This window comes from Mesoplodon mirus (assembly GCF_964341445.2).
Source record: "Mesoplodon mirus genome assembly, chromosome: 4".
Lineage (NCBI taxonomy): Eukaryota > Metazoa > Chordata > Mammalia > Artiodactyla > Ziphiidae > Mesoplodon > Mesoplodon mirus.
The window spans coordinates 34113520-34130148 of NC_138979.1; the positions used below are offsets into that span (position 1 = coordinate 34113520).

The following is a 16629-nucleotide window of genomic DNA, read 5'->3' on the forward strand; positions in this document are numbered from 1 at the left end:
AAGACCAAGGGTATAAAACTAACTTCAACACCACCTTCTCACTTTACCAGCTGGGAAAGAGGCTATGAGGTGCTGTGCCATTTGTCTTGTCCTGTGACCAATGTATACAGACATACACACCACCAGTCCCAGCCGCATGTCCCATGAAATCCTATTAAAGATATTCTTTTAGAAAGAAAGGAGCCATAAATTTCCTCCCTTCATTTCTTATCTCTGAGTCACTCTTTAGCTGAAGACAAAAAATACCCCCTGGGCAACAGTAACCAAACTTTAAAAATTGCCTTTGAGGGCTTCCCTGGTGGCGCAGTGGTTGGGGGTCCGCCTGCCGATGCAGGGGACACGGGTTCGTGCCCCGATCCCGGAGGATCCCACATGCCGCGGAGCGGCTGGGCCCGCGAGCCATGGCCGCGGAGCCTGTGTGTCCGGAGCCTGTGCTCCGCAACGGGAGAGGCCACAGCAGTGAGAGGCCCGCGTACAGCAAAAAAAAAAAAAAAAAAAATTGCCTTTGATATAGAACACTGTTGGAGAATTCAGAAATTTGAAACACATTTGATCAACTGGTTCCCCTTTCTCTATATGGTTATTTACCGTCTCAGAGTTCTCCAGTCAAGTGAGTGAATTCTAACCAGATGGAAGTACCTTTCCTCCAGTGGGTTAGTTTTGCCCAAAAGCTAAAAGGCACATAACAGTTTTTCTCAACAAGTGCTTTCCGAGGGAACAAATGAAAACGAAGGAAGGAAAGAAGAAAAGAAAGAAGGAGAGAAGGAAGGACTTTACTGATCCTTCTCCCTCGCCCCCAGTCTGGAAGTTTTTCAGGACCCTTGAAAGGAAGAACCATCCATTTCTTTGCAAAAAAGCTTTATGCTTTTGGCTCTGCATTTTCTGTACAGATGACTGCTAAGCCAAGGTGGGCCTAAACATACATTGGGAACTGTGATGGTGAATTGGTTCGTATCCCTTTTGACCACACAATCTCCTCATATGTGTGATAGGGAGACCCCTTCTGGCCCGAGCATTCTGTGGAAGCTCTAACTAAAGAGAATGCTCTCATGCCCCTCCCAAGGGAGCTGGGTCCTGGGTGAAGTGGATCCTTTGGATTTTTCTGCTGGGAAGGGGAAGCAGCTGGTCCTTTTAGCTTAGCCATGTTGGAAACCTCAGCTGTGTGTCCCTGGGAAGCCTCTGGAAGAGACCCACGAGACAGTCTCATGGAGGACCCACGGTGGGCAGAGCACATCTGACAAGAGTTTGGCAAATGCTCCTGAAGCCCAGGGTAAAATCAGAGAGAGCTTATTAGCTCTGATCTTTTGAAGATGGCTGGAATCAGGGAATGGCACAGGCTTGCCCGCCCCGCCCCCCGCTCTGCTGACATTTGGTTCCTTTAGGGACCAGGAGCTGGTTCCAATGTCCTGAGAACAATTACCAAAGCTAAGCTGAACGCGGTGCTGTGTTTTCAATTATTGTCCCCCTCTCTCTCTCTCTCTCTCTCTCCTCTCTCCTCTCTCCTCTCTCTTTCTCTCTCTCTATGCCAGGCCTAGAGGCAACACAGTCTCCCACAGAAGTCCAATCCTGGCTTCTCCTCTACAATCCCTTTGCAATCGTTCCCTTTCTTTTTTACATTTTCCATAATAACAAGGCTCATTTTGAAAACCCTCTTTGCTCTGGACCGAAGGGTTAACCCCTCATCCCCTGTGCATTGCCCATCCCGCGGCTTCTGCCATCCCACACGACAGCCAAGGCCGCAGACGTTGCGGTTCTCTCTGGAAAAGCTTATTTTAAAAAACTGACAGTCCTCATCAGAAACTCCTGCAATGGTCCCCTGGGATTAGCCCAGTTTCCACCAAGGACTATTATCCCTCTGCTCTCCTAAATCCCACACGCAGCCAACTTTTCCACCACTGAGTGAAGCGCACAGCCTTGTACCTGGTCCAGAAGGCCCCCAAATGTTTGTGCCCTGGAAAATGCCCAGTGGGTGAGCTCGCCTTTGCTGGGACAGATATTGTGGGTTAGGAGGGGACATGGGGGAGAGAGGAATTGGGTTTGCAGTCTAAGAATCCATGCAGACGGTAGCAATGCTTGGTGAAAAAAGAAGGCAACAGGCCTTTCTTTATACCAGAGCCAGGAACTGAAGGGGAAAAGAATTTGGGCCTTGACTGGGGGTGACTGGCACCTCTCCTAGGCTTGGGATGGGATAAAAGACAGTTTCAAAAAACCCCTTGGCCCTTGAATGTCACTGTTTTCTGTAACTTATGCCAGTGGCATCAGAGAGAAGAACAACTGTGCCAGCAGGATTTTTTTTTTTAACATCTTTATTGGAGTATAATTGCTTTACAGTGGTGTGTTAGTTTCTGCTTTATAACAAAGTGAATCAGTTATACATATACATATGTTCCCATATCTCTTCCCTCTTGTGTCTCCCTCCCTCCCACCCTCCCTATCCCACCCCTCTAGGTGATCACAAAGCACCGAGCTGATCTCCCTGTGCTATGTGGCTGCTTCCCACTAGCTATCTATTTTACGTTGGTAGTGTATATATGTCCATGCCGCTCTTTCACTTTGTCACAGCTTACCCTTCCCCCTCCCCATATCCTCAAGTCCATTGTCTAGTAGGTCTGTGTCTTTATTCCCGTCTTACCCCTAGGTTCTTCATGACATTTTTTATTTTTTCTTAGATTACATATATATGTGTTAGCATACAGTATTTGTTTTTCTCTTTCTGATTTACTTCACTCTGTATGACAGACTCTAGGTCCATCCACCTCACTACAAATAACTCAATTTCGTTTCTTTTTATGGCTGAGTAATATTCCATTGTATATACGTGCCACATCTTCTTTATTCATTCATCCAATGATGGACACTTAGGTTGCTTCCATCTCCTGGCTATTGTAAATAGAGCTGCAGTGAACATTTTGGTACATGACTCTTTGAATTATGGTTTTCTCAGGGTATATGCCCAATAGTGGGATTGCTGGGTTGTATGGTAGTTCAATTTGTAGTTTTTTAAGGAACCTCCGTACCGTTCTCCATAGTGGCTGTACCAATTCACATTCCCACCAGCAGTGCAAGAGTGTTCCCTTTTCTCCACACCCTCTCCAGCATTTATTGTTTCTAGATTTTTTGATGATGGCCATTCTGACCAGTGTGAGATGATATCTCACTGTAGTTTTGATTTGCATTTCTCTAATGATTAATGATGTTGAGCATTCTTTCATGTGTTTGTTGGCAATCTGTATATCTTCTTTGGAGAAATGTCTATTTAGGTCTTCTGGCCATTTTTGGATTGGGTTGTTTGTTTTTTTGTTATTGAGCTGCATGAACTGCTTGTAAATTCTGGAGATTAATTCTTTGTCAGTTGCTTCATTTGCAAATACTTTCTCCCATTCTGAGGGTTGTCTTTTGGTCTTGTTTATGGTTTCCTTTGCTGTGCAAAAGCTTTTAAGTTTCATTAGGTCCCATGTGTTTATTTTTGTCTTTATTTCCATTTCTCTAGGAGGTGGGTCAAAAAGGATCTTGCTGTGATTTATGTCATAGAGTGTTCTGCCTATGTTTTCCTCTAAGAGTCTGATAGTTTCTGGCCTTACATTTATATTTTTAATCCATTTTGAGTTTATTTTTGTGTATGGTGTTAGGGAGTGTTTTAATCTCATACTTTTACATGTCCCTGTCCAGTTTTCCCAGCACCACTTATTGAAGAGGCTGTCTTTTCTCCATTGTATATTCTTGCCTCCTTTATCAAAGATACGGTGACCATATGTGCGTGGGTTTATCTCTGGGCTTTCTATCCTGTTCCATTGATCTATATTTCGGTTTTTGTGCCAGTACCATACTGTCTTGATTACTGTAGCTTTGTAGTATAGTCTGAAGCCAGGGAGCCTGATTCCTCCAGCTCCATTTTTTGTTCTCAAGATTGCTTTGGCTATTCGGGGTCCTTTGTGTTTCCATACAAATTGTGAAATTTTTTGCTCTAGTTCTGTGAAAAATGCCAGTGGTAGTTTGATAGGGATTGCATTGAATCTGTAGATTGTTTTGGGTAGTGGAGTCATTTTCACAATGTTGATTCTTCCAATCCAAGAACATGGTATATCTCTCCATCTATTTGTATCATCTTTAATTTCTTTCATCAGTGTCTTATAATTTTCTGCATACAGGTCTTTTGTCTCCTTTGGTAGGTTTATTCCTAGATATTTTATTCTTTTTGTTGCAATGGTAAATGGGAATGTTTTCTTAATTTCATTTACAGATTTTTCATCATTAGTATATAGGAATGCCAGAGATTTCTGTGCACTAATTTTGTATCCTGCCAGCAGGATTTTTTTAAGCAAAAAAGAAGTTTTATACGTTTGTCTAAGTGAATAGATAGTGTGGCTTCAGGCATGGCTGAATCTAGGTGTTCATGTGGCATTGTCTAGGCTCGCCCTTCTTACTCTTTCTCTCTGTCCTCCTTCCTTTCTCTCTTTTTCTTCCCCTGTGAGCTCTGTACCTTCTGTGTTGGCTTCACTCTCGGGCAGCCCTGTCCATGTGGTGGCATCGGCAGCTCTGGATTTATATCCCCTCTGTATAGCACCAGCAAAAGTCCAGAAAGATTTTAAATTTTGATTGTCTTTCAATATTTCAAATACCTAATGGACCAGTGCTGGCTGTGACCAACACACGCACGCACACACACTTCCTTCTCCATGAGTCCCAGGTGAACTACGGGGAATCCTCATGAAGCTGAACAAAATGCAAAGAAGTTTGGATATATTAATCCCTACAGTGGTGCTGGTGTTGAGAGCTACAAATTCTGGGATGTTGCAGTGGCCGAATGCAAAGGAACGCTGGTGCTGGGGAATGGTGGCAGGAAGAAGAACATTTATAATTTGGATTTGAAAGATGACATCCAGAAGTAAAGGCTAGTGATGAGAAGAAGGAAAAAGATTTAAAAAATAACTACTCTAAAAGCTTGAATTCTCTGTATTCTTCAGCCAATAGATCTGAGCATTGATATTTAGGTTAATGAATCCTCTAGAAATGAAGCAGGTTTCGAGCAAGCAGACCATGCCCTCTGGACTTGGGTTCATGACTTTGGTAAAATGCAGAACTGATTAAAAAAAAAAAAAAGAGTTTCAGTGGTTTTCGGGGAAGGAAGCGGACACTGTGGGCTGTGGCTCAAAGAGGAGGTGAACCTGAGAGCAGAAAGAACAGAGTGTAAAACGTTTGTTAAAGAAGATAGGAAGGACAGAAGAATGGTCCATCGTCAACATTGTGCCTGTTGCTAACAGCATTGGGCTGTACACTTAAAAATCTGTTAAGATGATAGATCTCATGTTAAGTGTTCTTATCATAATAAAGAAAAAGGAAAAAAAGATATGAAGAGGATAAAAGAGAAGCAGGTAACAAGAGGAAGATAGGGATTCAACACATAGTTTTTAAAAGACAGACAATTTGAGTATGTTTACACGCTGACGATAAAACACAGAACAGAGGGAGAGAATGAGGTGAAAGAAAGATGCTAATAAATGGCCATGTGGAGTGGTGGTAAAGATGCAGGCTCCAGAGTCAGACTGCCTGTTTGAATTCCTGCTTTCACTGCGTTCTAGCTGTGTGATCTTGGGGAAGTGGCCTAACCTCTCTGTGCCTCAGTTATCTTTTTTTGTAAAATGAGGGTATTGATGGAACCTACAGTAGATTTTGTGAAAACTAAATGGTAAAGCAATTAGAGTACATCATAAGCACTACATCAAAGTAGTGATGTACATCAAAGCAGTACATCATAAGCACTAAATAAGTGTTAGCAATTATAATTTTTATTGTTGTTAAGTCTAAAGAAGCTGAGTGGGATCCCGAGAACGGATGGGTGGGCTGACCTCAATAGGAGGGCAAACGTTTCACTACGAAGGGTATGGACAGGTATGTATGGATGGCAAATGGATTTGTATATTCGATGGTGGAAATTTGGGAGGGATTGCTATCTGAAAACTTCTGTGTTTCTATGAAGCAGAAGGTGACATTACCTGTTTATGATGAGGAGAGAGGTAAATCTAGTTTTGAAGACAGTGAAGTCTTGAAATAGTCATTATTGAGAATGGATGATCAACCTAACCATGGAAACACAGTACAGTTGTTGGCCAGAATGTTTCATGGCACCAATCTGCTCAGGAGTGGGAGTGTCCCCTGCAGGGCTCAGAAACCTGCAAGCAGCCATGGAACTTAGTGGAGGATTGGATTCATCTGTGCTTAGGGTTTTGCTATTACAGTAAGTCCCCTACAAACAAATGAGTTCCATTCCGAGAACGCGGTCGTAAGTCCAATTTGTTCTTTAAGTCCAACAAAGTTAGCCTAGGTACCCAAATAACACAATCGCCTATCTAGTACTGTAGTGTAATAGGTTTGTCATACTTTTCCCACAAATAATACATAAAAAACAAACAAAAACAGAAAGAAAACAGTTTGAATCTTACAGTACAGTACCTTGAAAAGTACAGTAGTACCAGCTACATCACCACTGCTTTTACACTTGCTTCCGGACATCCTGGGCTTGAGATAAAAATACTGTACTATGGGGCTTCCCTGGTGGCGCAGTGGTTGAGAGTCTGCCTGCCGATGCAGGGGACACGGGTTCGTGCCCCGGTCCGGGAAGATCCCACATGCCGCGGAGCGGCTGGGCCCGTGAGCCATGGCCGCTGAGCCTGCGCGTCCGGAGCCTGTGCTCCACAACAGTGAGAGGCCACAACAGTGAGAGACCCGCGTACCGCAAAAAAAAGAAAAGAAAAGAAAATACTGTACTCTATACAGTACTGCACAGTAAAGTACACAAAAGCACAACCACTTGTAGAGGATGCACGCACGTGACAGTGTACACCAGACCCGTGAACTAACTCATGTGATTGGACAGGCGAACACATGTTCGCATCTTCGAAAGTTCACAACTTGAAGGTTTGTATGTAGGGGACTTAGTGTGTTCGAGATGGAAGGACACAGAGTGCAGGACTTTGGGATATTGGCCAGAGGGTGCTTGATGAAATGGACAAACATTGAGTTAATTTATACTAAAGCATCAAGAAGAGTGCCTGATGTATAGAGTAGGCTCTCAAATAGTTATCCATTCACTCATTTTAATTCATTGCTATTGGCTGCTATAGATGATTGGTGGATAAATTGATAAAATTCAAAGGCTAATACAGAAAACAATAAAATGGTGCAACTGGGTATTGAAAAGCACTGTCTTCTTTTAAAAAGCAGTTCTCTTTGGGGCGATTATATAATGTGAAAGGGCTCCTGCTTGATGAAATGCTGGAAGGCCTCTGCTTTTTCTTATTCAATACTAGTTATGCACGAACAGCAGTACCCGTGGGCCAAGAACATCCCACAGTTTGTTATTCTGGCAACAGGCTTGTTTTGTGGCTTGGTCTTGAGTGAGAATTTCCTTGGATGCAGCATCAGGGCCCCTTTCACCACCTGCCTCACGGAGACTGAATTCGTGGCAGGCCCCCCAAGGTGAAGCGGAGCTGAGCTGGGCTGGGCTGAAAGTGATGCTGTTGACCTGATGGGTGAAGCCAGTCTTTGATCCATCAGCCTGTGAGAGTTTGATCCCATGGAAATAGGTGACAGAGCCAGAGACCCTCGGCCTGGCTGCAATACTGGCCAGGTGTGACCTTGGTCCCAGGGAAGGACACACAGGTTTGCCAGATACCTGTTGTGTGCTAAACCCTTTGGCACGAACTGTCCCTGATTCACCTTGTTTTACACTCAAAACAACATTGACAGGTCAGCGTTTGGTGAGACTCCCAACCTTCCTAGTTTGTAGGCTCTTCATCTGAGAATTGAGCGCATAGACATCAGTGGTCTTCAGCCTGGGCTCTGTGAATTCTCAGGTTTCTGTGGAGAAGATACAGACGTTACCAGGGGTAGCAAAAAGGGACTGGTGGGTGCAGCTTAGTCTTCCTCTTTGCCCTGACCTGCTCTAGAGTCTGGAGTTCCCTGTACACTTTTGACTGAAGAACGGCTTTTACATTGAAAAATCTCACAGAGCACAGGTCTCTGTGATCTCTAAAATTCTTCCTGGGATCTGATCACTGCCTCTCCTGCAAATGCTCTTTGCGGCTTTGCATCTGAGCCTCCTTCTCTGTGCCTTGGTGTCCCTGTGTGCAGAAGGAGGGTTTGGATAAGAGAAGCTCTGGCCTCCGTGATCCTGGGAGTGGAGGGCGTGGTAAACACTTGGGCTCACCGAACCCCGTGTGGCCGGCACCCTGGAAGGGCCAGTGATACTGAAGGAGGATCTCTCCATCTGTCCTGTCTCACGGGCACCACACCCAGCCCTCGCAGCTCAGTTCCAGGACTCAGGTCTCTCTCCACTTGTCCACATCCAGTCACACTGCCTCTTCCCATTTTCTCTTTCCTCCAGGGACCCATGAAGTGGTGGCTAAACCCAGTCTGGTCGCCACCCGTCCACCGAGGGCCAGAGATCAGGAAAGGAAGACGGGCAGCTTTACTTCCTCCCTCAGGATGGAGCCTCACAGCCATTCTGGAAAGAGCAGAAAATCCACAAAATTCTGGTCCATCTCCCGGTCCCTGATCCTGTGTAATGCCAAGACCAGTGACGATGGTTCAAGCCCCGATGAGAGATATCCTGATCCTTTTGAGATTTCCCTGGGCCAGGGCAAGGAGGGACTTTTCCTCTCATCTGTGCAGCTGGCAGACACGTCAGAGGCCGGGCCCGGCAGCGTTCCTGATCTCACGCTGTCCTCCGAGGCCGCTCAACTGCAGGCAGCTGGGAGTGATGGAGGCCAGAACTGTAGGAGGATGTTCTTCATGAAGGTATGCCCAGGATTTGTGGGCCTGGAGGAGCCCGCAGTTGCCTTCCGGTGCTGTGAATGAAAGGCTTCGTGTCTTTTTATTCCAAAGTCAGAGAGGCACAGAGTTCTCATTCGGAACAGGGGAAGAAGTTGAAGGCAGGGCCCACTGGAATGATGCCAAGGAGCACGGCAGTGAATCAGGCTCAGTTAACCTTCCTGCTTGAGACATTCTTTGAGATACTGTGTCAGCCCCAGGTCAACTGAGCCTGGGTCCCTGCTGGAAAATGCCAGGTGCAATTACACTGGGAAGGGCTCCTCTCCATACAGACAGTATCCAGCACACCACAGGCAGCTCAGATAGAATCCAGTCGAGAACCTGATAGAAGATGACTTATAGGGCCCGGACTGAGAAGGAGCCGGAAGGTCAATCAGGGCAGGGAGTACAGCCTGAGTGAGTTTGCACTTGAATGCTGACCGAGAACGTTCCCCAGGTGCCCCTTGCCAGTTCCAGCACAGGTGTGAGTGAGGGCTGGCAGGCAGAGCCGTAAGGGAAAGGGGAGAGGGAAAACGAAGCAGGGTTTGGAGACTTGCCAAAATTCAGAAGGTTTTCTTTTCTGTTAGACCGTATCTCAATTTTTGTTATTATAGCAAGGTGGAAATTGCAGGGTACTGTGAGATACAGGCTGATTAAAGAATTTCACTCTTGAATTAGTCTCTATAAGTCCTATGCCCTCAGCCTTCCATCAAAGGCAGGATTTCTCAAGGGTCCAAACAGCCCTGAACCTTGGAGCCAGTGCAGCTCATTCAGGGATGGGCCAGCCCCGAGGGGCTTTTCCCACACCTTACTGCCAAGACCCGCTGGGCACAGTCACGTGACTGTCAACAGCAAATAGGGAAGGTGTTCCGGTACCTTTGGAGGAGATGCGGTGCTTCTGCATCCTTCCTTGAGAAAGAAAATCATTGCTTCACACGTGAATAGTAAACACCATCATGTAACGTTATATAACAGGTTAACAGGTCCGGCGCAATAATCTCCAGACACAAGCAGCTACCTCAAGGGACCCACCCAGCCTAGGTTGCTCCATCACCCACAAGGTGGCTTCTGTTGATGTGACCTGAGCTCACCCGATAGGGTAGAAGGAGGGAACAGCAGCTCAGTGGGTTTGGGGGAGCCTGGCCAGGCTCCTGGTTTGCCACCAATGATGTGACGAGTATACAATCCACCAACTGAGAGTCAAGTTTATTAATGACAATAACAATTTATCCAGGTTAGAGTTCACATAAAAGAAATTTTAAAATCATTTGGAGTTTCCAGCGGACTCCAGAACGAACTTTTCACTTGCTTCTATTTAACTGAACAAGCATTTCCTGAGCACCTGTTACGTGCCAGGCACAGTAGGGATCCAGCCCCTGCCTTCAAGGAACTTGTCTCAAGTGGAGGAAAAAAAGTACACCCCACCGGGGCTGTAGGAGGCTCCAAAGGAGGCGGCACATCTCTAGGGGTGGGTATCAGTACATTTAGTCAATGTTTACAGAGTACCAACCCGTGCCAGGCACTGTTCTAGGGAGTAAGACAGACTCAGTCCCTGCCCTTGGGCAGCTTTTATGCTCGTGGGGGGATACAGATGTGAACAACTTAGCATATGTTATAATATTAAAGAGTGAAGGGCTCTGAAGAAATATTAAGCAGGATAAAAGGATAGAGAGTGATGAGGAGGGGTCGCTGCCCTTTTTGAAAAGGTGATCATGAAGGCTTCTCTGAAGAAGTGACATTTGAGCCATGACCTGAACGAATAAAGCAGAGAAGGGAGTCATACGAACATCAGGGGGAAGAGTGTTCCGGGCGGAGGGAACAGCATGTGCGAAGACAGGAAGAGAAGAGTGTGCTTGTGGAATGCTGGAAGAGAATAGGGTGCATGGGCGGTTCAGGGAAGGGGAGAGCGGGGGAGGATGGAGTCGGGGTGGTAGCCAGGCACCACACGTGGAGTTTTACTCTCAGAAGGATGGGGAAGCCTTGGACAACGGAGCAGGGGAGTGACCCGATCCTTTTAAGGAGCACTCTGGCTGCTGAGCAGAGAATGGAGCGTAGGGAGGCCGGTTAGCAGAGCTACGACAATAACCGAGGCCGGAAGTGACGTGGCTGGACTGAAAGGGTCGTGGGAAAGGCACTGAGGATGCTCAGGGTAGGCATTTATTTTCAAGGCAAAGCCAACAGGATTTGTCGATGGAAGGGTGGAGGGGGGAGAGAGGCAGAAAGCTTAACTGCAAATTCTGACCTGACCTGTCCCGGGGAAAGGAGGTGCCCTGTTCTAATATGGGAAAGACTCAGGGCTGCAAAAATGATCAGGAAAAGGTGAGATGTTGCCAGAAGGACGCAGGATCTGACAAAACAGGGTTGGGTGGAAGAGAATCCTAGGTGGAAGGAACTGTGTGAGCAAAGATGTGGAGGGCAGGAGGCACCGAGTGCTTATGCATGGGCCACCGTGCACAGGAGAGTGTGTCTGGAGCTGCGTTTTGGGAGCCTGTCCAGTGACAGGAGGCTGGAGACCCGGGGAAGCTAGATGAACAGGCATAGGACAGGAAACTGGCAAGGGGTCAAGGATAAGCTCCACCTTTTCGTCTCTCTGTGATTCACATGTGCACCGTAATTTGGTTTAAAAAATGTTTTCACAGCTCTATCTCATTGTCTCCTTCCTGGGAGGAAGGAAGTCACAGCAGCATTTGTATTTCTGGGGGCGAGGGTGGGCAGTATGGCACAGGGGCTGGCGGTGTGAGCTCGTTAGTCTGACTGCTTGGGCTTGAGTCAGGCTTTCCCAGTTGTGTGATCCTGGACAATTCACTTTAACTTTTTATTTTATATTGGAGTATAGTTGATTAACAGTGTTGTGATATTGATAGTTTCAGGTGTACAGCAAAGTGATTCAGTTATACGTATACATGTGTCTATTCTTTTTCAAATTCTTTTCCCATTTAAGTTGTTAAGTAATATTGAGCAGAGTTCCCTGTGCTATACAGTAGGTCCTTGTTGGTCACTTTACCTTTTTGTGTGCCCATTTTCTCATCTATGAAATGGAGAATGTTAATAATGATATATGAGTTTTCTTAGGATAAAGTTATAAGAATTTACATAAGAAAATCCACAGTGCAGTGCACATAGTAATTGCTTAATAAATACTATTATTATTATTTCTGTTTTAGGATGGGGATACTGACTGGCACTGAGTAATTAAGTAATTAATGAATTCAATAGCATATATTAAATGTGCCAGGCTGTGGGCAAGACTTGTAGCTTTGCAATGCTCATAGGCTAATGAGGAAGACAGGGATGAAACAGATGATTCCTGTTTCGGGGCGTGGCTACAGATCTGTAAGGGAAATCGTGGGGATGCTGAGGAGGTATGTGCAGTTCTATCTGGGGAAGGGCATCCTGGAGGGGGTGAAAGCAGGATCTCCAAGTAGACAAGTCCAGATCATAGCAGTGCGAACAGGCAGAGGGACAGGAAGAAGTCTCAGAGGCTGGAAAGTGGTTTGTTTGCTGAGGTTGGGGGAGGAGTGATGTGCCTTTGAGTCAAGTTCAAGGCAGGGATGAACTGGGAAGGCAGAGAGGGGTACTGGCCAGCTCAGAACCCAAGATTGTTTTTTTCTTTTTAAGGAGCACAGGTGATCTTTAACTATCCATTCATGAGTTCTAAACAAGTAAGTGTTTCAGTTGTCTGAGCAGGTCCTGTATCAAAAGTGCCAGGGCAGAAAGGTCAAAGCTGACAGCTTGTCCCAATATCCTTTTCTGGAGGAGCCTCTGTGTATTCAGTAACACCCCCCTCCCTCTCCCTTCTCGCAGGGACACTCTAGCCCCCGCCCGGCTCCTGCCCTGCACCCAGGCATGACTCAGTTGGCCCAGATGGACGCCTCAGCTTCCAACAATGCCATGGTTACACTGATTTCAAAACAACATCTGGAAAGAGGCCCTGTGACATCAGCCTCTTCTCTAGAAACGCCTAATATGAAAATTAAAAAAGAGGAAGTTAGATAAACAGCCAACTGAAAAAAAAAAGCCTTATTGGATGTGTTGTGCTTGGCATAATTAGGACTAAGTAAATCATCACCCAGGGATGTGTCAAAGTTGGGCAGGGGTGTGCAGAATCTGGAGTAAGCGTTTGGGTCTGTGCATTAAAGGACTGGCAGGGTCCTTTTTCAGGAGGAGCTTCCAGACCCTTGGGGAAGAATGTTCAAAGCCAGATTCCCCAACCAAATAAACAAAAACACAATGTATCAGATCTAGACTTTTCAAAGGAGGGAATGCACAGACTCCTTGGCTACTCCAGACCCACTGTCTTTTTCCAAATGGCAAGAGTATTTTTAAATACCCTTTAAGTAGGACGTTGAGGCAAAGGGAAGGGAGCCCACTCAGGTGGGACTGAAGCTTACCTAAACCACCTTCTCTTTCCTCTGTCTTCTCCTTTCTCCTTCATCCCTTTCCTTCTGTTTCTCAAACATTGGCAAAGCACCTGCTACGAGCTCTCCTCTGGGGATGGAGAAACACATTTGATACTATTCCTTCCCTCAGATTGCTTGCAGGCGTGAACATAATTAACCCTGTTCCTTGTCCCCTCCCCTAAGCTATGGCTCTGCGGGTTCAGTTTCCTTATGGAAAGGGTCCCAGGTAGAGGATGAGTAGTTGGGGAATTACATCCTCGAAGGAGCCTTCAAGGTTACCTTTCATTTTCCCAGAGCGTTCTACAGTCATAGGATTTATGTCCTTCATTATGGAACCTCCCTAGAGGCGAATGGGCCCAGGTCAATCACTGTGGCATCTAAGCAATCTCAAAACAAGAGAATGGCTTAGGTCAAGCTGACCTAAGGGACCTGCTTGTCCCTCCAGGAGGCTCAGCATGTGTGGACGAATGCTGTAGGTAGGGCTTCCTTGAAGGGAGCCAGAGCAGTGGGGTGTGCGGGTAGGATTGGGGCAAAAAATGCAGAGGGGGACAGTGGAGGGAGGGGAGAGAGAGGAGGTGGTGGGTATGGGAGAGAGATACCACTTCTGCATCCCACAAGTCAAGCTTGACTCCAGATTTACTAGGAGTCCTTTTAAAGAAATTTTTGTCTATTGCAAGGTCATAAAGATATTCCCCCGTGATGCTTCTAGAGGCTTTGTTGTTTTACCTTTCACATTTAGATCTTTAATTCATATGAAGCCGATTTTTTTTTTTTTTTTTTTTTTTTTTTTTTGGTACGCGGGCCTCTCACTGTTGTGGCCTCTCCCGTTGCGGAGCACAGGCTCCGGACACGCAGGCTCAGCGGCCATGGCTCACAGTCCCAGCCGCTCCGTGGCATGTGGGATCTTCCCGGACCGGGGCACGAACCCGTGTCCCCTGCATCGGCAGGCGGACTCTCAACCACTGCGCCACCAGGGAAGCCCTGAAGCCGATTTTTGTATACCTTGTGTACACATTAAAAATTTTTTTTCCTATATGGGTATCCAATTGATCCAGCACTATATTTTGAAAAGCCCGTCCTTGCCCCACTGTACAACAATGTCATCTTTTTTATAAGAACTATATCTATCTATCTATTTCTGGCCTCTCCATTCTAAGTATTTTTTCTTTTTCTTTTCACTGATATCACACAATTTTAATGATGATAGTTTTAGAACAAGTTTTTTGATATCTGGTAATACAAGTCCTCTAGGTTAGTTCTACAAACTGGAGTTGACAATTCTGGTGGGCTTTTTACTAGAATTGCAAACTAGAGTTGATAATTCTGGTGGGCTTTTTACCCTAATCCTCCTGTAGATTTATTTGAAAAGAACTGACATCTTTACAATATTGAATTTTCCAATCTGCTGACATGATGTATTTCTTCAAAGTTTGGCTGCAGTTTTTTTGGTTTTCAGCATACACAATTCTTTTTTTTTTTTTTTTGCCATTTTTGAATAATCACAGCTCTATTTCTTCCTTCTAATATTTATACATGTTCCCCCTTTATTTCACTGGGCTAGGGCCTACAGTAGAATGTAAAATAAAAGTGGTGATAGCAGTCATCCTTATCTTATTCATGAGCTTAAGGTGAAAGTTTCATTATTTTGCAAATAAATATGTTTGCTGTAGGGCTTTTTTTTTGATTTGTTTTTTGTAGATACTCTTTATTGGGTTGAGGAAGTTTCCTTCTATTTGCAGCTGGAAAAAAAGTTTTATTTTTCCCCTCATAAATTGTTGAGTTTTATCAAATGCCTTTTTTTCTGCATTAATTGAAATAATCATATGGATTTTTCTATTTTATTCTTGTTAATGTGGTGAATTACATTGATTTACTTTTTTGAATGTTAAAACAATGTTGCATTCCTGGAATAAACTCAAGTTAGTTCTGGTATATTATCCTTTTAATATAACTGTGGATTTGATATGTTAATGTTTTGTTTGTGATTTTTGCCATTTGTGTTGTGAGAGAGATTAACCTAAAATCTTCTTTTCTTGTAATGTCCTTGTCTGATTTTCATATTATGAGTATGTTGGCCTCATGAAATGAGTTAGGAAATATTTCGTCTTTTCCATCCTCTGGAATAGTTTGACTAATATTGGTGCTATACTTTTTTATTTTTAAATTTTATTTTACTTATTATTTATTATTTATTTATTTATTTTCAGCTGCTTTGGGTCTTAGTGGCGGCACACGGGGCCTTTCGTTGCGGCGCACAGGCTTCTCTCTAGTAGTGGCGTGTGGGTTTTCTCTTCTCTAGTTGTGGCGGGCGGCTCCAGAGCGTGTGGGCTCTGTAGTTTGCGGCACGTGGGCTCTCTAGTTGAGGCGCATAGGCTTAGTTGCCCTGTGGCATGTGGGATCAAAACCGTGTCCCCTGCATTGGTCTGGAGATTTCTTTGTGGAAAGGCTTTAAACTACCATTGAATCTATTTAATAGATAAAGGAATGTTCTGATTTTTAATTTCTTCCTGTATCAGTTTTGATAAGGTGCATTTTTGTTCTAGGATTTTTAAATCTGAATTTCTGAGTTTATTAGCATAAAGTTGTTCATAAACTATTAGTACATTTTAATTGAAATTTTTATTGAGATAATTGTGGATTTACATGATGTTGTAGAGAATAATACAGAGACATGCTGTGTAGCCTCTCCCAGTTTCCCCCATAGGTAATATTTGTAAACTGTAGTACAATATCACAGTCAGCATTTTGATATTGATAAACCTACTCATCTCATTCAGATTTCCCCAGTTTTATTTATACTTGTGTGTGTGTGTGGACATGGATGTGTGTTTGTACTATAGTGATGTCCATTTTTCATTCCTGATATTAATGCTTTGTCTTCTCTCTCTCTTTTTAAAAATTCATCATTCCAGTGATATATCTATTTTATGTCTTTTCAAAGCTTTTGATATTGTTGAATTTCTCTGTCCTATGTTTTCTATTTAATTAATCTCTACTCTCATCCTTAGTATTCCTTTCTTTCACATTCTTTAGGTCTAATTTTTTGTTTTTATTTTTCTAGCTTTTTGGAGGAAGCTTGGATAATCTATTTTCAGCTTATTTCCTTATCCAGTGCTATAAATTTCCCTCTAAGTTTAGTAGTTTCATCCATAAATTTTGATATTCTATATTTTCATTATTTTAGATAAGTAGGTAAATAGATAAAGATGTGTATATTTTTCTCTTGTGATTTCTTGTGTAACTCATCATTTATTTAGAATTGTATTGTTTCATTTCCAAGTAGTTGAGGACTTTCTAATTTTTCTTTTTCTCTCTCTATTCCTAGATTGATTATTCTGTATTCAGAGAAGAGAACATATTGTGGATAACTTTACTCAGTGGAATCTGCTGAGACAGAATATATATATTGTTATTGTTGGAT

General features: G+C 44.2%; 1 protein-coding gene across 1 annotated transcript in view; it reads left to right on the forward strand.

Annotated features, from left to right (window-relative positions):
- Window positions 1-16629, forward strand: part of IL16 (interleukin 16) — a 107883-nt gene that overhangs the window by 26677 nt on the left and 64577 nt on the right. Inside the window, exon 2 of the mRNA XM_082618481.1 lies at window positions 8384-8796. Within this exon, the coding sequence (XP_082474607.1) occupies window positions 8384-8796 (413 nt within the window). The remainder of the gene's footprint in view (window positions 1-8383; window positions 8797-16629) is intronic.